The sequence below is a fragment of the Mytilus trossulus genome, chromosome 14 (genome assembly GCF_036588685.1).
Source record: "Mytilus trossulus isolate FHL-02 chromosome 14, PNRI_Mtr1.1.1.hap1, whole genome shotgun sequence".
In the NCBI taxonomy this organism is placed as follows: Eukaryota; Metazoa; Mollusca; class Bivalvia; order Mytilida; family Mytilidae; genus Mytilus; species Mytilus trossulus.
Window position 1 is genome coordinate 50482205 of NC_086386.1, and position 24409 is coordinate 50506613.

The window sequence follows — 24409 nt, forward strand, 5'->3', positions numbered from 1 at the left end:
TTAAACGGAGAGGCAAAACATGAAATTTACGGATGACGAGATAATGATTTAAACAAAACTTACTTATATGAAGTGTAGAAACCAAGTTGTCTGACTGAGAAATTAATTTGCTTCTTTATATCGTATACTCAAATTGATGAAATACAATGATATGAAACAAAAGAGTGGAAAACCGGTTTGCGATCATAATTTACGCTACTCCTGAACAGTCTCAGCGTATCAAAGAAAAAGTTTAACAACAGTTTCAAGTTTTAGTATTTATTGGGAACTTCTCTTTACATTTGATTTATTAACAGGGGATAGCGCGAACGCAGTCCCCCACACTAAAAAATTGCGTACCCGAGTTGCCCACATTTGGGGCAATCGCAGGCTTCAGCCTAACCGGAGTGCAATGGAAAGGCCTCGACCTGGGGAGACCGCCTTTTTGATCACGGTGCTCCCTGTACCAGGTAAGTATGCTTGGATATCTGACATTTGTCCATTTGAGTAAATCAGGAGTAACTTTATAAAGAGGTATTCGAACATATTATAGTCAGCCGATACATCAATTTAAAACATACAATAAAAAAAATCGACTTCGCATCGAGGGCCATTTGCCTCCTTCCACTGATTTCATTGAAACACGTTGGTGTATTAAAGACCGGGACACTTTTTCAGGACGATTTGTTGAAAGGGACCAAATAAAGTAGGATAACTCTGTGGATTAAAAACGTACTACGTACGTTCAGATCGCCATGATGCTTTCACACGGAATATCAATAATTGTTTAAAATTCACTCCTCCGCAATAAAGGAAAAAAAACCAACAAGAACTTTATTGTTTTTCCCTCCTTCGTCGCTTCAATTTCGTAACTGCCTTTCGTTCATACAACACTGTTTGCTTCTGTTTCGAATTCAGTTACCATTTTTACAGTGTACGCGCAAAATTTTAAAATCAAATTTACTCAATTTGGTGCGGGGGAAAAAAATCGACGGCAAAGCAATCATTTGCGTTTAAAATTGATAAAGGAGGGCGACAAAGGTCGCGAGATTATTTCTTGAATCCGTCCGTGCTGCACATGCAGTTTCCGCTTTTTCAATATAGCCAGGCAAATAAAATACGGCATCACTTTTCATCAAATGCACGTATTTTCCTCTTATGCAAATTAACAGGTATAGTTGAATTTCATACTATTTCAAATAAAAAAAAATAACTTGCCAACCAAAAACTTGTTTTCATCGTAAAGCAAATTGAATAAGCTTCCAAACTTAATTTATAGTTTTTACTTGTAGCAAGCGGATTTTTTTTTATGTAACTTAAACGGAGAGGCAAAACATGAAATTTACGGATGACGAGATAATGATTTAAACAAAACTTACTTATATGAAGTGTAGAAACCAAGTTGTCTGACTGAGAAATTAATTTGCTTCTTTATATCGTATACTCAAATTGATGAAATACAATGATATGAAACAAAAGAGTGGAAAACCGGTTTGCGATCATAATTTACGCTACTCCTGAACAGTCTCAGCGTATCAAAGAAAAAGTTTAACAACAGTTTCAAGTTTTAGTATTTATTGGGAACTTCTCTTTACATTTGATTTATTAACAGGGGATAGCGCGAACGCAGTCCCCCACACTAAAAAATTGCGTACCCGAGTTGCCCACATTTGGGGCAATCGCAGGCTTCAGCCTAACCGGAGTGCAATGGAAAGGCCTCGACCTGGGGAGACCGCCTTTTTGATCACGGTGCTCCCTGTACCAGGTAAGTATGCTTGGATATCTGACATTTGTCCATTTGAGTAAATCAGGAGTAACTTTATAAAGAGGTATTCGAACATATTATAGTCAGCCGATACATCAATTTAAAACATACAATAAAAAAAATCGACTTCGCATCGAGGGCCATTTGCCTCCTTCCACTGATTTCATTGAAACACGTTGGTGTATTAAAGACCGGGACACTTTTTCAGGACGATTTGTTGAAAGGGACCAAATAAAGTAGGATAACTCTGTGGATTAAAAACGTACTACGTACGTTCAGATCGCCATGATGCTTTCACACGGAATATCAATAATTGTTTAAAATTCACTCCTCCGCAATAAAGGAAAAAAAACCAACAAGAACTTTATTGTTTTTCCCTCCTTCGTCGCTTCAATTTCGTAACTGCCTTTCGTTCATACAACACTGTTTGCTTCTGTTTCGAATTCAGTTACCATTTTTACAGTGTACGCGCAAAATTTTAAAATCAAATTTACTCAATTTGGTGCGGGGGAAAAAAATCGACGGCAAAGCAATCATTTGCGTTTAAAATTGATAAAGGAGGGCGACAAAGGTCGCGAGATTATTTCTTGAATCCGTCCGTGCTGCACATGCAGTTTCCGCTTTTTCAATATAGCCAGGCAAATAAAATACGGCATCACTTTTCATCAAATGCACGTATTTTCCTCTTATGCAAATTAACAGGTATAGTTGAATTTCATACTATTTCAAATAAAAAAAAATAACTTGCCAACCAAAAACTTGTTTTCATCGTAAAGCAAATTGAATAAGCTTCCAAACTTAATTTATAGTTTTTACTTGTAGCAAGCGGATTTTTTTTTATGTAACTTAAACGGAGAGGCAAAACATGAAATTTACGGATGACGAGATAATGATTTAAACAAAACTTACTTATATGAAGTGTAGAAACCAAGTTGTCTGACTGAGAAATTAATTTGCTTCTTTATATCGTATACTCAAATTGATGAAATACAATGATATGAAACAAAAGAGTGGAAAACCGGTTTGCGATCATAATTTACGCTACTCCTGAACAGTCTCAGCGTATCAAAGAAAAAGTTTAACAACAGTTTCAAGTTTTAGTATTTATTGGGAACTTCTCTTTACATTTGATTTATTAACAGGGGATAGCGCGAACGCAGTCCCCCACACTAAAAAATTGCGTACCCGAGTTGCCCACATTTGGGGCAATCGCAGGCTTCAGCCTAACCGGAGTGCAATGGAAAGGCCTCGACCTGGGGAGACCGCCTTTTTGATCACGGTGCTCCCTGTACCAGGTAAGTATGCTTGGATATCTGACATTTGTCCATTTGAGTAAATCAGGAGTAACTTTATAAAGAGGTATTCGAACATATTATAGTCAGCCGATACATCAATTTAAAACATACAATAAAAAAAATCGACTTCGCATCGAGGGCCATTTGCCTCCTTCCACTGATTTCATTGAAACACGTTGGTGTATTAAAGACCGGGACACTTTTTCAGGACGATTTGTTGAAAGGGACCAAATAAAGTAGGATAACTCTGTGGATTAAAAACGTACTACGTACGTTCAGATCGCCATGATGCTTTCACACGGAATATCAATAATTGTTTAAAATTCACTCCTCCGCAATAAAGGAAAAAAAACCAACAAGAACTTTATTGTTTTTCCCTCCTTCGTCGCTTCAATTTCGTAACTGCCTTTCGTTCATACAACACTGTTTGCTTCTGTTTCGAATTCAGTTACCATTTTTACAGTGTACGCGCAAAATTTTAAAATCAAATTTACTCAATTTGGTGCGGGGGAAAAAAATCGACGGCAAAGCAATCATTTGCGTTTAAAATTGATAAAGGAGGGCGACAAAGGTCGCGAGATTATTTCTTGAATCCGTCCGTGCTGCACATGCAGTTTCCGCTTTTTCAATATAGCCAGGCAAATAAAATACGGCATCACTTTTCATCAAATGCACGTATTTTCCTCTTATGCAAATTAACAGGTATAGTTGAATTTCATACTATTTCAAATAAAAAAAAATAACTTGCCAACCAAAAACTTGTTTTCATCGTAAAGCAAATTGAATAAGCTTCCAAACTTAATTTATAGTTTTTACTTGTAGCAAGCGGATTTTTTTTTATGTAACTTAAACGGAGAGGCAAAACATGAAATTTACGGATGACGAGATAATGATTTAAACAAAACTTACTTATATGAAGTGTAGAAACCAAGTTGTCTGACTGAGAAATTAATTTGCTTCTTTATATCGTATACTCAAATTGATGAAATACAATGATATGAAACAAAAGAGTGGAAAACCGGTTTGCGATCATAATTTACGCTACTCCTGAACAGTCTCAGCGTATCAAAGAAAAAGTTTAACAACAGTTTCAAGTTTTAGTATTTATTGGGAACTTCTCTTTACATTTGATTTATTAACAGGGGATAGCGCGAACGCAGTCCCCCACACTAAAAAATTGCGTACCCGAGTTGCCCACATTTGGGGCAATCGCAGGCTTCAGCCTAACCGGAGTGCAATGGAAAGGCCTCGACCTGGGGAGACCGCCTTTTTGATCACGGTGCTCCCTGTACCAGGTAAGTATGCTTGGATATCTGACATTTGTCCATTTGAGTAAATCAGGAGTAACTTTATAAAGAGGTATTCGAACATATTATAGTCAGCCGATACATCAATTTAAAACATACAATAAAAAAAATCGACTTCGCATCGAGGGCCATTTGCCTCCTTCCACTGATTTCATTGAAACACGTTGGTGTATTAAAGACCGGGACACTTTTTCAGGACGATTTGTTGAAAGGGACCAAATAAAGTAGGATAACTCTGTGGATTAAAAACGTACTACGTACGTTCAGATCGCCATGATGCTTTCACACGGAATATCAATAATTGTTTAAAATTCACTCCTCCGCAATAAAGGAAAAAAAACCAACAAGAACTTTATTGTTTTTCCCTCCTTCGTCGCTTCAATTTCGTAACTGCCTTTCGTTCATACAACACTGTTTGCTTCTGTTTCGAATTCAGTTACCATTTTTACAGTGTACGCGCAAAATTTTAAAATCAAATTTACTCAATTTGGTGCGGGGGAAAAAAATCGACGGCAAAGCAATCATTTGCGTTTAAAATTGATAAAGGAGGGCGACAAAGGTCGCGAGATTATTTCTTGAATCCGTCCGTGCTGCACATGCAGTTTCCGCTTTTTCAATATAGCCAGGCAAATAAAATACGGCATCACTTTTCATCAAATGCACGTATTTTCCTCTTATGCAAATTAACAGGTATAGTTGAATTTCATACTATTTCAAATAAAAAAAAATAACTTGCCAACCAAAAACTTGTTTTCATCGTAAAGCAAATTGAATAAGCTTCCAAACTTAATTTATAGTTTTTACTTGTAGCAAGCGGATTTTTTTTTATGTAACTTAAACGGAGAGGCAAAACATGAAATTTACGGATGACGAGATAATGATTTAAACAAAACTTACTTATATGAAGTGTAGAAACCAAGTTGTCTGACTGAGAAATTAATTTGCTTCTTTATATCGTATACTCAAATTGATGAAATACAATGATATGAAACAAAAGAGTGGAAAACCGGTTTGCGATCATAATTTACGCTACTCCTGAACAGTCTCAGCGTATCAAAGAAAAAGTTTAACAACAGTTTCAAGTTTTAGTATTTATTGGGAACTTCTCTTTACATTTGATTTATTAACAGGGGATAGCGCGAACGCAGTCCCCCACACTAAAAAATTGCGTACCCGAGTTGCCCACATTTGGGGCAATCGCAGGCTTCAGCCTAACCGGAGTGCAATGGAAAGGCCTCGACCTGGGGAGACCGCCTTTTTGATCACGGTGCTCCCTGTACCAGGTAAGTATGCTTGGATATCTGACATTTGTCCATTTGAGTAAATCAGGAGTAACTTTATAAAGAGGTATTCGAACATATTATAGTCAGCCGATACATCAATTTAAAACATACAATAAAAAAAATCGACTTCGCATCGAGGGCCATTTGCCTCCTTCCACTGATTTCATTGAAACACGTTGGTGTATTAAAGACCGGGACACTTTTTCAGGACGATTTGTTGAAAGGGACCAAATAAAGTAGGATAACTCTGTGGATTAAAAACGTACTACGTACGTTCAGATCGCCATGATGCTTTCACACGGAATATCAATAATTGTTTAAAATTCACTCCTCCGCAATAAAGGAAAAAAAACCAACAAGAACTTTATTGTTTTTCCCTCCTTCGTCGCTTCAATTTCGTAACTGCCTTTCGTTCATACAACACTGTTTGCTTCTGTTTCGAATTCAGTTACCATTTTTACAGTGTACGCGCAAAATTTTAAAATCAAATTTACTCAATTTGGTGCGGGGGAAAAAAATCGACGGCAAAGCAATCATTTGCGTTTAAAATTGATAAAGGAGGGCGACAAAGGTCGCGAGATTATTTCTTGAATCCGTCCGTGCTGCACATGCAGTTTCCGCTTTTTCAATATAGCCAGGCAAATAAAATACGGCATCACTTTTCATCAAATGCACGTATTTTCCTCTTATGCAAATTAACAGGTATAGTTGAATTTCATACTATTTCAAATAAAAAAAAATAACTTGCCAACCAAAAACTTGTTTTCATCGTAAAGCAAATTGAATAAGCTTCCAAACTTAATTTATAGTTTTTACTTGTAGCAAGCGGATTTTTTTTTATGTAACTTAAACGGAGAGGCAAAACATGAAATTTACGGATGACGAGATAATGATTTAAACAAAACTTACTTATATGAAGTGTAGAAACCAAGTTGTCTGACTGAGAAATTAATTTGCTTCTTTATATCGTATACTCAAATTGATGAAATACAATGATATGAAACAAAAGAGTGGAAAACCGGTTTGCGATCATAATTTACGCTACTCCTGAACAGTCTCAGCGTATCAAAGAAAAAGTTTAACAACAGTTTCAAGTTTTAGTATTTATTGGGAACTTCTCTTTACATTTGATTTATTAACAGGGGATAGCGCGAACGCAGTCCCCCACACTAAAAAATTGCGTACCCGAGTTGCCCACATTTGGGGCAATCGCAGGCTTCAGCCTAACCGGAGTGCAATGGAAAGGCCTCGACCTGGGGAGACCGCCTTTTTGATCACGGTGCTCCCTGTACCAGGTAAGTATGCTTGGATATCTGACATTTGTCCATTTGAGTAAATCAGGAGTAACTTTATAAAGAGGTATTCGAACATATTATAGTCAGCCGATACATCAATTTAAAACATACAATAAAAAAAATCGACTTCGCATCGAGGGCCATTTGCCTCCTTCCACTGATTTCATTGAAACACGTTGGTGTATTAAAGACCGGGACACTTTTTCAGGACGATTTGTTGAAAGGGACCAAATAAAGTAGGATAACTCTGTGGATTAAAAACGTACTACGTACGTTCAGATCGCCATGATGCTTTCACACGGAATATCAATAATTGTTTAAAATTCACTCCTCCGCAATAAAGGAAAAAAAACCAACAAGAACTTTATTGTTTTTCCCTCCTTCGTCGCTTCAATTTCGTAACTGCCTTTCGTTCATACAACACTGTTTGCTTCTGTTTCGAATTCAGTTACCATTTTTACAGTGTACGCGCAAAATTTTAAAATCAAATTTACTCAATTTGGTGCGGGGGAAAAAAATCGACGGCAAAGCAATCATTTGCGTTTAAAATTGATAAAGGAGGGCGACAAAGGTCGCGAGATTATTTCTTGAATCCGTCCGTGCTGCACATGCAGTTTCCGCTTTTTCAATATAGCCAGGCAAATAAAATACGGCATCACTTTTCATCAAATGCACGTATTTTCCTCTTATGCAAATTAACAGGTATAGTTGAATTTCATACTATTTCAAATAAAAAAAAATAACTTGCCAACCAAAAACTTGTTTTCATCGTAAAGCAAATTGAATAAGCTTCCAAACTTAATTTATAGTTTTTACTTGTAGCAAGCGGATTTTTTTTTATGTAACTTAAACGGAGAGGCAAAACATGAAATTTACGGATGACGAGATAATGATTTAAACAAAACTTACTTATATGAAGTGTAGAAACCAAGTTGTCTGACTGAGAAATTAATTTGCTTCTTTATATCGTATACTCAAATTGATGAAATACAATGATATGAAACAAAAGAGTGGAAAACCGGTTTGCGATCATAATTTACGCTACTCCTGAACAGTCTCAGCGTATCAAAGAAAAAGTTTAACAACAGTTTCAAGTTTTAGTATTTATTGGGAACTTCTCTTTACATTTGATTTATTAACAGGGGATAGCGCGAACGCAGTCCCCCACACTAAAAAATTGCGTACCCGAGTTGCCCACATTTGGGGCAATCGCAGGCTTCAGCCTAACCGGAGTGCAATGGAAAGGCCTCGACCTGGGGAGACCGCCTTTTTGATCACGGTGCTCCCTGTACCAGGTAAGTATGCTTGGATATCTGACATTTGTCCATTTGAGTAAATCAGGAGTAACTTTATAAAGAGGTATTCGAACATATTATAGTCAGCCGATACATCAATTTAAAACATACAATAAAAAAAATCGACTTCGCATCGAGGGCCATTTGCCTCCTTCCACTGATTTCATTGAAACACGTTGGTGTATTAAAGACCGGGACACTTTTTCAGGACGATTTGTTGAAAGGGACCAAATAAAGTAGGATAACTCTGTGGATTAAAAACGTACTACGTACGTTCAGATCGCCATGATGCTTTCACACGGAATATCAATAATTGTTTAAAATTCACTCCTCCGCAATAAAGGAAAAAAAACCAACAAGAACTTTATTGTTTTTCCCTCCTTCGTCGCTTCAATTTCGTAACTGCCTTTCGTTCATACAACACTGTTTGCTTCTGTTTCGAATTCAGTTACCATTTTTACAGTGTACGCGCAAAATTTTAAAATCAAATTTACTCAATTTGGTGCGGGGGAAAAAAATCGACGGCAAAGCAATCATTTGCGTTTAAAATTGATAAAGGAGGGCGACAAAGGTCGCGAGATTATTTCTTGAATCCGTCCGTGCTGCACATGCAGTTTCCGCTTTTTCAATATAGCCAGGCAAATAAAATACGGCATCACTTTTCATCAAATGCACGTATTTTCCTCTTATGCAAATTAACAGGTATAGTTGAATTTCATACTATTTCAAATAAAAAAAAATAACTTGCCAACCAAAAACTTGTTTTCATCGTAAAGCAAATTGAATAAGCTTCCAAACTTAATTTATAGTTTTTACTTGTAGCAAGCGGATTTTTTTTTATGTAACTTAAACGGAGAGGCAAAACATGAAATTTACGGATGACGAGATAATGATTTAAACAAAACTTACTTATATGAAGTGTAGAAACCAAGTTGTCTGACTGAGAAATTAATTTGCTTCTTTATATCGTATACTCAAATTGATGAAATACAATGATATGAAACAAAAGAGTGGAAAACCGGTTTGCGATCATAATTTACGCTACTCCTGAACAGTCTCAGCGTATCAAAGAAAAAGTTTAACAACAGTTTCAAGTTTTAGTATTTATTGGGAACTTCTCTTTACATTTGATTTATTAACAGGGGATAGCGCGAACGCAGTCCCCCACACTAAAAAATTGCGTACCCGAGTTGCCCACATTTGGGGCAATCGCAGGCTTCAGCCTAACCGGAGTGCAATGGAAAGGCCTCGACCTGGGGAGACCGCCTTTTTGATCACGGTGCTCCCTGTACCAGGTAAGTATGCTTGGATATCTGACATTTGTCCATTTGAGTAAATCAGGAGTAACTTTATAAAGAGGTATTCGAACATATTATAGTCAGCCGATACATCAATTTAAAACATACAATAAAAAAAATCGACTTCGCATCGAGGGCCATTTGCCTCCTTCCACTGATTTCATTGAAACACGTTGGTGTATTAAAGACCGGGACACTTTTTCAGGACGATTTGTTGAAAGGGACCAAATAAAGTAGGATAACTCTGTGGATTAAAAACGTACTACGTACGTTCAGATCGCCATGATGCTTTCACACGGAATATCAATAATTGTTTAAAATTCACTCCTCCGCAATAAAGGAAAAAAAACCAACAAGAACTTTATTGTTTTTCCCTCCTTCGTCGCTTCAATTTCGTAACTGCCTTTCGTTCATACAACACTGTTTGCTTCTGTTTCGAATTCAGTTACCATTTTTACAGTGTACGCGCAAAATTTTAAAATCAAATTTACTCAATTTGGTGCGGGGGAAAAAAATCGACGGCAAAGCAATCATTTGCGTTTAAAATTGATAAAGGAGGGCGACAAAGGTCGCGAGATTATTTCTTGAATCCGTCCGTGCTGCACATGCAGTTTCCGCTTTTTCAATATAGCCAGGCAAATAAAATACGGCATCACTTTTCATCAAATGCACGTATTTTCCTCTTATGCAAATTAACAGGTATAGTTGAATTTCATACTATTTCAAATAAAAAAAAATAACTTGCCAACCAAAAACTTGTTTTCATCGTAAAGCAAATTGAATAAGCTTCCAAACTTAATTTATAGTTTTTACTTGTAGCAAGCGGATTTTTTTTTATGTAACTTAAACGGAGAGGCAAAACATGAAATTTACGGATGACGAGATAATGATTTAAACAAAACTTACTTATATGAAGTGTAGAAACCAAGTTGTCTGACTGAGAAATTAATTTGCTTCTTTATATCGTATACTCAAATTGATGAAATACAATGATATGAAACAAAAGAGTGGAAAACCGGTTTGCGATCATAATTTACGCTACTCCTGAACAGTCTCAGCGTATCAAAGAAAAAGTTTAACAACAGTTTCAAGTTTTAGTATTTATTGGGAACTTCTCTTTACATTTGATTTATTAACAGGGGATAGCGCGAACGCAGTCCCCCACACTAAAAAATTGCGTACCCGAGTTGCCCACATTTGGGGCAATCGCAGGCTTCAGCCTAACCGGAGTGCAATGGAAAGGCCTCGACCTGGGGAGACCGCCTTTTTGATCACGGTGCTCCCTGTACCAGGTAAGTATGCTTGGATATCTGACATTTGTCCATTTGAGTAAATCAGGAGTAACTTTATAAAGAGGTATTCGAACATATTATAGTCAGCCGATACATCAATTTAAAACATACAATAAAAAAAATCGACTTCGCATCGAGGGCCATTTGCCTCCTTCCACTGATTTCATTGAAACACGTTGGTGTATTAAAGACCGGGACACTTTTTCAGGACGATTTGTTGAAAGGGACCAAATAAAGTAGGATAACTCTGTGGATTAAAAACGTACTACGTACGTTCAGATCGCCATGATGCTTTCACACGGAATATCAATAATTGTTTAAAATTCACTCCTCCGCAATAAAGGAAAAAAAACCAACAAGAACTTTATTGTTTTTCCCTCCTTCGTCGCTTCAATTTCGTAACTGCCTTTCGTTCATACAACACTGTTTGCTTCTGTTTCGAATTCAGTTACCATTTTTACAGTGTACGCGCAAAATTTTAAAATCAAATTTACTCAATTTGGTGCGGGGGAAAAAAATCGACGGCAAAGCAATCATTTGCGTTTAAAATTGATAAAGGAGGGCGACAAAGGTCGCGAGATTATTTCTTGAATCCGTCCGTGCTGCACATGCAGTTTCCGCTTTTTCAATATAGCCAGGCAAATAAAATACGGCATCACTTTTCATCAAATGCACGTATTTTCCTCTTATGCAAATTAACAGGTATAGTTGAATTTCATACTATTTCAAATAAAAAAAAATAACTTGCCAACCAAAAACTTGTTTTCATCGTAAAGCAAATTGAATAAGCTTCCAAACTTAATTTATAGTTTTTACTTGTAGCAAGCGGATTTTTTTTTATGTAACTTAAACGGAGAGGCAAAACATGAAATTTACGGATGACGAGATAATGATTTAAACAAAACTTACTTATATGAAGTGTAGAAACCAAGTTGTCTGACTGAGAAATTAATTTGCTTCTTTATATCGTATACTCAAATTGATGAAATACAATGATATGAAACAAAAGAGTGGAAAACCGGTTTGCGATCATAATTTACGCTACTCCTGAACAGTCTCAGCGTATCAAAGAAAAAGTTTAACAACAGTTTCAAGTTTTAGTATTTATTGGGAACTTCTCTTTACATTTGATTTATTAACAGGGGATAGCGCGAACGCAGTCCCCCACACTAAAAAATTGCGTACCCGAGTTGCCCACATTTGGGGCAATCGCAGGCTTCAGCCTAACCGGAGTGCAATGGAAAGGCCTCGACCTGGGGAGACCGCCTTTTTGATCACGGTGCTCCCTGTACCAGGTAAGTATGCTTGGATATCTGACATTTGTCCATTTGAGTAAATCAGGAGTAACTTTATAAAGAGGTATTCGAACATATTATAGTCAGCCGATACATCAATTTAAAACATACAATAAAAAAAATCGACTTCGCATCGAGGGCCATTTGCCTCCTTCCACTGATTTCATTGAAACACGTTGGTGTATTAAAGACCGGGACACTTTTTCAGGACGATTTGTTGAAAGGCTTTCTTTTTTTCTTTTTTTCTTAATTAAAGCCTTCTTTTTTTTTAAAAAGAAATGAATGAATGAATGAATGAATGAATGAATAAAGAAAGAACACTTAAGTATATTTTTTTTTCAACTGACGTAGATCTCTATTTCTGATGATGGTAACGAAAAAAATAAAAAGTGATCTTTTTCTGGTGGAAGTATTGCAATGTGTAAATTACTGGAGATCTATTTTATTCGGAACTATTTCTAAGGATGCCGAACCGGATGCAAATAAAAAGAAGACTAGCACCCGGAAGTAATTTCTTTTATTTGAAATAGTCTAGAAAAAGACCAACCTACCACAGACTACCAGAACGGACACTTAGTGCACCCTAAATTAGTAGGTTTTTTTAAATGCACTGGACAGTGTTAAAAAATGCACAGGACAGAGTTAATTAAGGAAAATGACTTGGCAGATACTTATGTAACAGAGTTTAGAATATAAAATTATTTTGGCCACTTCTCAACTATGATCATCATAGGAAAATAGCCTGTTATTTAAACAGTTTCTGAATTACGCAAACATTCTGAAAAAGCATCATTTCAAAATATTGTCAGTAACATTTTACATGAGTTTGAATATGTACCCTCCTAAAGATATTTCACTATCTTGAAGAATCAGTGGCTGATCCAGGGAGTCCAGGTTTTGGCAATTCTTGTAAGGTCAATGCATGTAATTGGAAGCCATTTTTAAAAAAATGGCTGAATTTGGGGTCTATAAATATGATCTTCCTGCATTTTAATTGTGTCTCGGGTATATAGTTGTTCCTTTATCTTAGGATACACCACAGATTAAAATATAGAAGACTTGAAGAATTTTAAGTACTTTTGCAATTTTAGCAGCCCAAAAAGTTCTTTCATTCTCTTTTAATACTGTAACATGCTGCACATAAGAACAAACTGTCACATTCCCACAGATAAGTAAAAGCGTCTTGACGCAAAATACTTTATAGAAAGAACATAACACAAAAGAAAGACCATAACATTAGCCAAAATCTTAAATCTCATCTTTCTCTACAGATGCCCACTTTTTTCTTTTTCTTAATTTGTTCAGTATATTGTCATGCAGTAGATTACATAAGTTGTTCATGACATGACATAACATAACATGATATTGATTGATTAATTGATTGATTGATTGATTGATTGATTGATTGATTGATTGATTGATTGATTGATTGATTGATTGATTGATTGATTGATTGATTGATTGATTGATTGATTGATTGATTGATTGATTGATTGATTGATTGATTGATTGATTGATTGATTGATTGATTGATTGATTGATTGATTGATCAAAAACTGACCATATCACAAAAACTTAATAAACCATTAGAAAAAATACAAAATGACTATTGACCTATTACTTAATGTGCTGTGACTTTTAGATCAAGAACATCAATAAAAGTGCATCTGAAGTATGTGTAGTGATTTTGTGTCATGAGTTTCTGTTAACTCTGGATCCTCTGATAAAAATGCCAATTATCTCAGTATCAATAGAATAAAAGTTACTCATTTTATCTAAGAATGAGATTTGGTTTGGTCAAAAATTATACTCAAGCAAATATTAAAGTAATATTTACGATTCATTATTGTCATATTTGTATTTGTGAAACCATTTTGCATATATAACCTCAAGTATACTATTTGTCATGATGTTAGCTGATTTGTTTGTTTGATGGGTCATCTCCTGTCAGTCAGTTAGCCACATTGTAGGATTATCTTATAACCTGTCAGTCAGTTAGCCACATTGTAGGAGGAACTTATAACCTGTCAGTCAGTTAGCCACATTGTAGGATTATCTAATAACCTGGCAGTCAGTTAGCCACATTGTAGGATTATCTAATAACCTGGCAGTCAGTTAGCCACATTATAGGAGGAACTTATAACCTGTCAGTCCGTTAGCCAATAGGAGGAACTTATAACCTGCCAGTCAGTTAGCCACATTATAAGAGGAACTTATAACCTGTCAGTCAGTTAGCCACATTATAGGAGGAACTTATAACCTGTCAGTCAGTTAGCCACATTATAAGAGGAACTTATAACCTGTCAGTCAGTTAGCCACATTATAGGAGGAACTTATAACCTGTCAGTCAGTTAGCCACATTATAAGAGGAACTTATAACCTGTCAGTCAGTTAGCCACATTATAGGAGGAACTTATAACCTGTCAGACAGTTAGTCACATTATAGGAGAAACTTATAACCTGTCAGTCAGTTAGCCACATTATAGGAGAAACTTATAACCTGTCAGTCAGTTAGCCACATTATAGGAGGAACTTATAACTAAAAATTCAAAAAATGCATTGACTATATACAATAAAGGATATGTGGAATTATTACTTATCCATTAAACAAACAGAGGAAGGTGTAAATACGTGTCACTGTTTGATCTTCAACAATAAGCAAAACACATACAATATAGGAAGCCTCCCAGAAATAAATGTAAAAGTGGGGGGGGGGGGGGGGGGGGGGTGGGGGGATGGACGGCCTTTAAGAAGGAATGAATGTACTTTTCATTTTACCATATGATATGCCATGCCATTCCATGCCATGCCATGCCATGCCATGCCATGCCATGCCATGCCATGCATAAAAATTTTATTTCATACAATTGTTAAGGCTATCTGTCTAAAATATCACCACCGATTAAACGATTTTAAAAATCTGGAAAATCACCACCGATTAAACCATTTTAAAAATCTGGAAAATCCCTAAGCTGTAAATATGTTCAAGTTTGACAAAATGAGAAACAATTCAAAAGAGAAAACCATTGACCAGATTTGAATAATATTAAACAATGGATAAAAAGAGGTATTTACACAGAAAAAAAACAGTTGGAAAGTGATCCAGTCAATAGATCAATTCTTGGCATAAAAATAAATAAACAAAAGACAATAAGTATCAATCTAAGAGAACTTGTAGTTTTGAAAACCAATACCAAATTTCATTGTTTTCAAGTAGACAATGTACAAGAATATTGAAAATAATGATGAAGCAATGATTCCCTATACAGCTCCAAAACTGTATGGTACCTGCAGCTTATGTATGGGGCAGACTTAAACTCTTCTAAGGTAATAAAGTAATTAAGTGTCTAATTATTCAGTGATAAGGTGTGTTTGATCTTCTGGAAGTAATGAAATTAATTTCATTTTCTATATTCCTCCTATTTCATTCAGTTATGCAAATTTTCATAAATGACTCAATGACTTTCAAATATATAAGATGCATCTAGCTTGTGATATTGGAGAAATATCTAAAGAAAGAAAGGAATATTATGTTAGGTATATATTTAATGAATCAATTTATGCAATATATGTGTTGAAATTAATCCATGTCATAAAATAAATTACCGTAAATAATTTTAAATATAATGGCAAATCACTTCCATAACCCAATAACAAATTTAAGGACATTTTAAGTACTGTGAATACAAATGAAAGATATCTAATTTTCTTCAAAGTCTTTGTTCTTAAACTATGTAGAGAAATACTAAAAAAACATTTTTGTTGTACACTTAATTGACTTATTTTTTACAAAATCTACACTTTCTGCAGAATAAGAGTTAAAATTCAATAATCAATATTAAAACTCTACATAAAAAGTAAATACTGTAAATTCAGAAATTATTGCGTTCATTTATTATTGCGATTTAGTTATTTTAGACTTGAATGCGAGATTGATTTTACGATTTTAAGAAATATCCTGTTTAAATCATATAAAACATTTGAAAAGTCGAGTTTAGATTATTGTGTTTACAACTCTGTCGCATTTTTCGCAATAATAAAAACATAGCAATAATTTCTAAATTTACAGTATCCATCTCTTTCATTAGAATCTTTTTACTTCTTTTAAAATTGCACAGATAATCAGACAACATCTTGTTCAATGTTACGAAATATATTTGGTAAAGTATTCTTTCATCATTAAAATGTTTAAAACACTGTCAACAAGGCAAATACTCCATAAACCAAAGCACATGGATAGGCCACTAGTGGTTGTTGGTGATCCATGGATAAAGCTGATACGAAAAGTTTGGAGGCTGAGGCACTGCACCAAATGACGGCTAAGACTGTAAACAATATACCCAGCATACCTCTGAAAAATAAAATATGAAATTTATAAAGCTGTTTAACAAAAAATGAAAAGCATTTTTTTTAACATTAAGGGACGACATCAAAAGTTCAATGAAGGAAAAAAAACTTAATTCACATAGTTTTTCACTGACCCGCCTCTTAACTTAATTTGGGAAAAATTGATTGACCCATATGGATATATGTAAAAATCAATGTCGGATTACCAAATCTTGCAGCAGTTCAACCCCCCCTCCCCAACTATTTGAATTAAGTTTTTTATCTTACATTGATCTTTTGATGTCGTCCCTAAAACACCGATTTTTACTCAATATTGTAAATGTTGCCTAATGTCCCCAAAAGAAGTTACTTAATGCTGATTCGTGACACCTACTATATTGATTTATATATTGCTCATCTTTTAAGGCATGTTATGATCTATCTGTCAACATTCATAAACATTGTAGCAATCCCTATTATGATTTATTTTTAACAATACTAGTACTATAACTATAATGAATGCTATTTAAATATTCATAAATTCACAATTATTTTTAGTTATCTCCCTTACAATGTTTTTAAAGTCCATTGGTTGTCCCTACCTCATGCTTAAATATCTTAAATCTTAAATCCTCTCTTTCAAAGTCATGTGAATTCTACTGCCTAATAAATGTTTACCAAATAAATATAAAATCATGTCAGATAGTTATGATGTCACAATATCTTGTTATCTCATAATATGACAAATTTTGACAATTTTTGCACAGTATTTACTTAATTTAATGAAGGATTGTGCTTTTATTTGTTTAAACTGGTAGCACAATACTATTCATTCATTTCTAAAGGGTGTTTTCATCATATTAAGCACAGAGCATGTAAACTTTTTCTCATTTCAAATTTGTTTTTTTTACAATTTATCATGACCAGGGACTTTCTATACTTATACTTAGTATAGAAATTCCCTGTCATGACAGAATCAAATATAGTGCCTTGAATATCAACCTTACAATTTTAGAGTAGACCAATTCTATACTTCCTCCCCAACAATGGCTAGAACCTAGAACTTTTTTACTCTTCTACAACAACATATATATGTTGGAACATTCACATTTTCTATTAAATGTATAGCATGACACTTCCAACTTTGTAAAATCTTTGTATTTTTTCAGCCTTTCAAAATTATGTCATCATATCTCATCTTTGAAGGTATTTTTGTTGTCGCTATTTTTGTGGATTGTAGGAAAAACCTTACTACGGGGATACTTGATGTTATTCTTTTACCAAAATCTGTACATAAGCCTCTTTGAAATATAAAGTTTTACACTTGAACTTGTGGTTCATCTATACCAACAAAATCCACTAAAACAATAATGAATGACCAGTATAGTAAATAGTAAAAGTCAAGATGTAGGTGCTATTTGGTCAGCTGTTTTATTTTTCTGTATAAAATAAGTCTACATTGATAAGTATCTAATACCAGTAGAAAAGGATGTAAAGTTCATTCTTATTTATCCAAATGACCCTTTATAAGCAGTTGACTTCATAAGAAGTTTGTTTTGGGGTTGATCTATACTTATAGATTATCGTTGATTATCTCAAAGAGATTGGTTTTCTCGCTTGAGCTGGTACAGCGAAAGTGAGAAAAGCAATCGAGTTGAGATGACCAATGATAATCTGTTTATCGCTATTTTACCTTTGACGACGTTGTCAATTTCATGTCAATTTCGTTAGCAATGCCACGTGGCCTCCTTAGTTTCTAGCGATAATTTTTCCATCTCAAGCGAGAAGCATGATATGTAATTATCACAAAAAAAGATCAAAGGAAAAATGCACAAAATAGCCATAATTGTTCTTATTCATTTCATACCAATGAACTTTGCCACTTATTACAATATAAATGAAAAGATGTGGTATGATTGCCAATGAGACAACTATCCACAAGACCTAAAGACACAGAAAAATTTAATTAACAACTATCATTATATATATCATGATTGAGTACAATGTGATATATGCACAGTACAGGTACAAAGCTCCCGGAGATTGTCAGACCTTCAAAAGACGTTTGGGCTATAATGCTAATTTTAATGAGATTTGCTTGAAATGTAGAAAGTTTCATATAATATAACTAATTAAGTCAATTTTGTACCAGCCTTGATTAGGTTTGGCAAACCCTACACTGTTTTCAACAGCTCAATATATATACGAGGGTGGTAAAGAGTTATTTTCGTGCAACGTTTTCGGCCTTTTTATTTCTTGTATTTTCATGTTTTGACATTTTATTTATCGTTTTCTCATGCTTGGCTCGTTTTGCGTGCTTCGTGTTTCCCCCTTATTAATTTTCAGTGTTTCGTGTCTGTGCTCTTACTTTCTCGTGCATGTCCCGAAATTTGATTAAAAAGTCAATGTCAAGTTGTAATACCTTCTCAAACATGTGTAAACTTATAGAAAATGATGTAACTATATTGTTACCATTCTACTTTTGCAATATGTATGGTATTGATCAAGTCCATCAAATTGCTATGAATATTTTTTTTAATTTTTTTTATCAATAAGATGCAAGAAGCGGACGCTAAAACGGGTAACCGCAAGGTCTTCATGTTCATTATTAATGGCTGTCTGATCCCGAAGAAAGACTGGTATAACTTCTGGTACTAGTTTACTTAATATAAACGATCTTATTTCTCGTGCTTCGTTTTTCCCGATATTTATTTTTCGTGCTACGTTTTTGCGATTTTTAATTCACATGTTTCCGTGTTCAGTACCCCCCTTTACCACCCTCATCTACTTACTGTAAAGATAACAAAGCAGCAGAGAATGAGAGAATGACCATTGGCAGGAGACAGTAACCCAACACACTGATGATACAGCCTACAGACACTCCAGTCATACTCATTAGGTTCAGTAGGGTATACATGGCCAGACAACCTACTACACCAATACCATAGATGTAACCAAAACTCAACTTCCCAGACTGAAAAAGAAGGTAAATATTAAGCATATAGTCATTAATATACATTCTATACTGTGGATTAATTTATTTTTCTTGGGTAGGGTACCAATTCTTCCAAGAATTGTTGAGATTTTTTTTTTTTTTTCTACATACATTGACTTTGTGATTTTGCTAAAGTCATTCAAGTCTATAGAATACTTGTACTAAATTAAACCTACAAAATTTAAGGTAACCCCACATGAATTTACAGTATACTAATTTAATTTGATGAAACTAAAACTAACCAGATGCTCCGCAGGGCGTAGCTTTATACGACCGCAGAGGTTGAACCCTGAACGGTTGGGGCAAGTATGGACACAACATTCAAGCTGGATTCCGCTCTAAATTTGGATTGTGATTAAATAGTTGACACAGCATAGGTTTCTGACACAGAATGAATGTATTCAAATGAACTTAAAATTTTTGTTTTCTCTTAGAGCAATTCACTATGCTGTTGAATATTAATCCTCTCAAAAAAATGTTTGAAGAAATTTTCTTTTTATTTATGAAATTTCAAATGAGAAAAATTGAACCCAATTTTTAATCACATCCCCCTTTCCCTTATTCCAAAACTAATTTCAATTAAAATATTCTAATGGAGTTTGCAACAATTACTACTCATTTAAATACATCATAAAATATTAAGATGCAAAAAAACTGCTTGTTATCACTGAATGGTAAAGATTATTTAAATTTATCAGTTGGTAGTAAAAAGTAAATATACATTGTATATTGTATATAACAAAGATTTAAGTTGATTCTGGACAAAGAAAGATAACTCCAATTAAAAAAAATTCTTGCAGATATTTCTTGCTTACTATACTGGACAAAGAAAGATAACTCTTAATTAAAAAAAAATTTGCAATTTCACAATATTGTGAAATTAGATATTTCTTGCCATTGCACAATACTGTGCAATTGAAAAGACTTGCTATTGCACAATACTTAATATAATAATTTTAGATCCTGATTTGGACCAACTTGAAAACTGGGCCCATAATCAAAAATCTAAGTACATGTTTAGATTCAGCATATCAAAGAGGCCCAATAATTTAATTTTTGTTAAAATCAAACTTAGTTTAATTTTGGACCCTTTGCACTTTAATTTAGACCAATTTTAAAACTGGACCAAAAATTAAGAATCTACATACACAGTTAGATTTGGCATATCAAAGAACCCCAATTATTCAATTTTTGATGAAATCAAACAATGTTTAATTTTGGACCTCGATTTGGGCCAACTTGAAAACTGGGCCAATAATCAAAAATCTAAGTACATTTTTAGATTCAGCATATCAAAGAACCCCAAGGTTTCAATTTTTGTTAAAATCAAACTAAGTTTAATTTTGGACCCTTTGGACCTTAATGTAGACCAATTTGAAAACGGGACCAAAAATTAAGAACCTACATACACAGTTAGATTCGGCATATTAAAGAACCCCAATTATTCAATTTTGATGAAATCAAACAAAGTTTAATTTTGGACCCTTTGGGCCCCTTTTTCTTTAACTGTTGGGACCAAAACTCCCAAAATCAATACCAACCTTCCTTTTGTGGTCATAAACATTGTGTTTAAATTTCATTGATTTCTATTTACTTTAACTAAAGTTATTGTGCGAAAACCAAGAATAATGCTTATTTGGGCCCTTTTTTGGCCCCTAATTCCTAAACTGTTGAAACCAAAACTCCCAAAATCAATCCCAACCTTTCTTTTGTGGTCATAAACCTTGTGTCAAAATTTCATAGATTTCTATTAACTTAAACTAAAGTTATAGTGCGAAAACCAAGAAAATGCTTATTTGGGCCCTTTTTGGCCCCTAATTCCTAAAATGTTGGGACCAAAACTCCCAAAATCAATACCAGCCTTCCTTTTATGGTCATAAACCTTGTGTTAAAATTTCATAGATTTCTATTCACTTTTACTAAAGTTAGAGTGCGAAAACTAAAAGTATTCGGACGACGACGACGACGACGACGACGACGACGACGACGACGCCAACGTGATAGCAATATACGACGAAATTTTTTTCAAAATTTGCGGTCGTATAAAAATCAATCCCAACCTTTCTTTTGTGGTCATAAACCTTGTGTCAAAATTTCATAGATTTCTATTAACTTAAACTAAAGTTATAGTGCGAAAACCAAGAAAATGCTTATTTGGGCCCTTTTTGGCCCCTAATTCCTAAAATGTTGGGACCAAAACTCCCAAAATCAATACCAGCCTTCCTTTTATGGTCATAAACCTTGTGTTAAAATTTCATAGATTTCTATTCACTTTTACTAAAGTTAGAGTGCGAAAACTAAAAGTATTCGGACGACGACGACGACGACGACGACGACGACGACGACGACGACGACGACGACGACGACGACGCCAACGTGATAGCAATATACGACGAAATTTTTTTCAAAATTTGCGGTCGTATAAAAACATCTGGACTGAAAAATAAGGTAAACATGTTGCATTCATCTGTCTCAATTCCTTATACATGTAGATGTAGCTAGGATAACATAAATGAGTAGGTCCTGTAAGACCCGTTTTTGGCCCCAAAATATAACAGTTTTACCAAATTGTTAAAATGTAAAATTTTAGTTATTTATTGGACAGTTGAATGCTTCTGCTTCATAAATATGGGCTGTTTTTGACAATACAGTGCACACATATCGGGTTGTAGCACCATTAAGTCATGCTAAATCACTGAAATCTTCAAAATTCTATCACTTTAGTTAAATTTTAGACGGTTTCAATGTAAAACGAAAGTGGCGGCATTCGTGTTCATCCTTAATATTGAAATGTAAGTTGTATTTTATGATAATACATAACATATATGAAGGTTGTGGATGAACATGGATGTGGCCACTTTCATTTTTGACAAAAAACATCTGAAAAGTGGCGTTTTTTGGCATATTTCAGAGATTTTCCATATTTGAGCTTGAATCTGATCGTTTTTATGACTTAGTTAGTTAAAATCTTTCACAAAAACTAATTGAATTAAGTGAAATAGACTCTTAAGTGTTTAAAAAATGGTCAAAATCTTTCGCCAGATGAAATTGAAATTTGAGGCCAAAATGGGTCCTTACTCCTTAAACTGCCCTAGATGAAAAAATAATAACACTTTATTCAAAAAGCAAAGACATCTTGCATACATAATAAAATTGAGAATGGAAATGGGGAATGTGTCAAAGAGACAACAACCTGATCAAATAAAAAAACAACAGCAGAAGGTCACCAACAGGTCTTCAATGTAGCGAGAAATTCCCGCACCCGGAGGCGTCCTTCAGCTGGCCCCTAAACAAATATATACTAGTTCAGTGATAATGAACGCCATACTAATTTCCAAATTGTACACAAGAAACTAAAATTAAAATAATACAAGACTAACAATGTATGTATCTATAAAAGCCAGTATACATTTCACACATAACCAAATTGCAACTTTTGAATGAAAAGTGTTTATAAAAGGTTAATAATGCTTATAGTGGTTAAATTTAAGCTTAAAAACATCAATTCTACAAATGCAAAAGAAAGACAATTTTGAAGACTTATATATATGTATGGATATGGATATGGCACATTTATGGATTCCCATATTTTCAGTTTAGAATTCTATGGAGTTTTATTACTTTTATTTTCAGTCTGCACTTCGTGACTTATCACTCAGTTTCCTTGTACAAATGTGAGAGAATTTCAGCATACTAAATCTGCATCTATCAAACATTACATTTCCCAGTGGTGTAATACTTTAGAATTAAAACATCATCAGAAGAACTGGTATCTATCTTGTTTGCCAGATGGTTACCAGTTTTTATAATCTTCACTATCAGACATACTCATATGTCATAGTTTTTTGCTGCATATATCATTAGGCTGCATGCTGAGTGCAAACATCCAAACAACATAAAGTGCATGATAAAGGACATGCATAAAAACAGGGAATACATATTTGGATCAGAAATGCCAAGGTACCAAATATTTGCTAGTAAAATTTGAAACCTTGCACCAGTTAGCAACCCTCCCCCCTTTTTTTTTTTTATAAAACATCACATTTTATTATACCATACATACATTGTATTATAAATTCTATTTAACATTGGCCCTGCAGAGGACAATTGAAACTAACATTCATGCCATAAACTTAGATTTTTTTTAAAAAGTTTTAATATGCACTCTTCACTATCTGAACTCATTGGTACGCGGTGTTTGATTCGAACGCGTTAACGTCTGAATTTATGTGTTTCGGGATTAACATTTTGATTTTAGAATGTCATTATTATTCTCAGTCTGATGGTGACATTATTTCTAAATAAAGTTTTCAACCCTGTTGATATGATAATTAAATGATTGAAATGTTCAATGTTTTGTAGGGTCTGCATGAACTTCTTTACTTTAAAAAAGATTGATTATCATATATAATTTCAATGTATAGCCTGGTATATCTACTTCATAGGAAAAAATGTGTGGACAAGAAACATGTCTAAATACTATATTTCTGTCAGACAAGTGATAAACCATAAGAACCACAATCTTTAACTGTAAGTCTTTAAAGCACAAGTTAATATTGAATGAAGACTTTGCCTGGCACAACATGATAGACAAAAGCAAATCAACCTATCTTAACACAAAATTGATAATTAGTAATAATATAAAAAAAAAGTATTCCAATCACAAAAAAAAAGAATTGTGAGTCATTGCAATTTTAAGAAATATTTTTTTTGTCCGTCATAGGTGTACATGGTGTATTATATAGAGAAATGCACAAGTGTAAACTTTAACCTTTCTGGTTATTGAGGTCATAAACAGAACTTATTAACCACTGCTAACTCTATCATTCATCATAAAAATAAACCCCAAGCCATATTAATATTTACAATTGTTACATAAGAAAGAGAAGATAAATGCTGTAGTTCAAAATGAAGGTTATTCTAAAACCATGATGATGCTCAAACCAAACCACACAATGACACCATTGAAAAACATGAATAATAA

At 34.2% G+C, this 24409-nt stretch overlaps 1 protein-coding gene and 10 non-coding genes across 13 annotated transcripts in view; all 11 read right to left on the reverse strand.

Moving 5' to 3' along the window:
- Positions 1-293: 293 nt before the first annotated feature.
- On the reverse strand, positions 294-457 carry LOC134698423 (U1 spliceosomal RNA). Its single transcript, XR_010103380.1, has one exon. It is a non-coding gene; the product is annotated as a U1 spliceosomal RNA (small nuclear RNA).
- A 1131-nt stretch (positions 458-1588) lies between these two features.
- LOC134698424 (U1 spliceosomal RNA) lies at positions 1589-1752 on the reverse strand. The gene has a single exon (XR_010103381.1). It is a non-coding gene; the product is annotated as a U1 spliceosomal RNA (small nuclear RNA).
- Positions 1753-2883: 1131 nt separating this feature from the next.
- On the reverse strand, positions 2884-3047 carry LOC134698425 (U1 spliceosomal RNA). Its single transcript, XR_010103382.1, has one exon. It is a non-coding gene; the product is annotated as a U1 spliceosomal RNA (small nuclear RNA).
- Positions 3048-4178: 1131 nt separating this feature from the next.
- Positions 4179-4342, reverse strand: LOC134698426 (U1 spliceosomal RNA). Its single transcript, XR_010103383.1, has one exon. It is a non-coding gene; the product is annotated as a U1 spliceosomal RNA (small nuclear RNA).
- Positions 4343-5473: 1131 nt separating this feature from the next.
- Positions 5474-5637, reverse strand: LOC134698427 (U1 spliceosomal RNA). The gene has a single exon (XR_010103384.1). It is a non-coding gene; the product is annotated as a U1 spliceosomal RNA (small nuclear RNA).
- A 1131-nt stretch (positions 5638-6768) lies between these two features.
- On the reverse strand, positions 6769-6932 carry LOC134698428 (U1 spliceosomal RNA). Its single transcript, XR_010103385.1, has one exon. It is a non-coding gene; the product is annotated as a U1 spliceosomal RNA (small nuclear RNA).
- A 1131-nt stretch (positions 6933-8063) lies between these two features.
- Positions 8064-8227, reverse strand: LOC134698430 (U1 spliceosomal RNA). Its single transcript, XR_010103387.1, has one exon. It is a non-coding gene; the product is annotated as a U1 spliceosomal RNA (small nuclear RNA).
- Positions 8228-9358: 1131 nt separating this feature from the next.
- LOC134698431 (U1 spliceosomal RNA) lies at positions 9359-9522 on the reverse strand. Its single transcript, XR_010103388.1, has one exon. It is a non-coding gene; the product is annotated as a U1 spliceosomal RNA (small nuclear RNA).
- Positions 9523-10653: 1131 nt separating this feature from the next.
- LOC134698432 (U1 spliceosomal RNA) lies at positions 10654-10817 on the reverse strand. The gene has a single exon (XR_010103389.1). It is a non-coding gene; the product is annotated as a U1 spliceosomal RNA (small nuclear RNA).
- A 1131-nt stretch (positions 10818-11948) lies between these two features.
- Positions 11949-12112, reverse strand: LOC134698433 (U1 spliceosomal RNA). Its single transcript, XR_010103390.1, has one exon. It is a non-coding gene; the product is annotated as a U1 spliceosomal RNA (small nuclear RNA).
- A 3518-nt stretch (positions 12113-15630) lies between these two features.
- The window catches only part of LOC134696146 (protein YIPF5-like), a 76832-nt gene continuing 68053 nt past the window's right edge, over positions 15631-24409 (reverse strand). For all 3 annotated transcript variants that reach the window (XM_063557790.1, XM_063557791.1, XM_063557792.1), the window contains exons 6-7: positions 19223-19404; positions 15631-16455 (exon numbers count right to left, since the gene is read on the reverse strand). In XM_063557790.1, the coding sequence (XP_063413860.1) occupies positions 16293-16455; positions 19223-19404 (345 nt within the window). In that variant the 3' untranslated portion in view covers positions 15631-16292. The remainder of the gene's footprint in view (positions 16456-19222; positions 19405-24409) is intronic.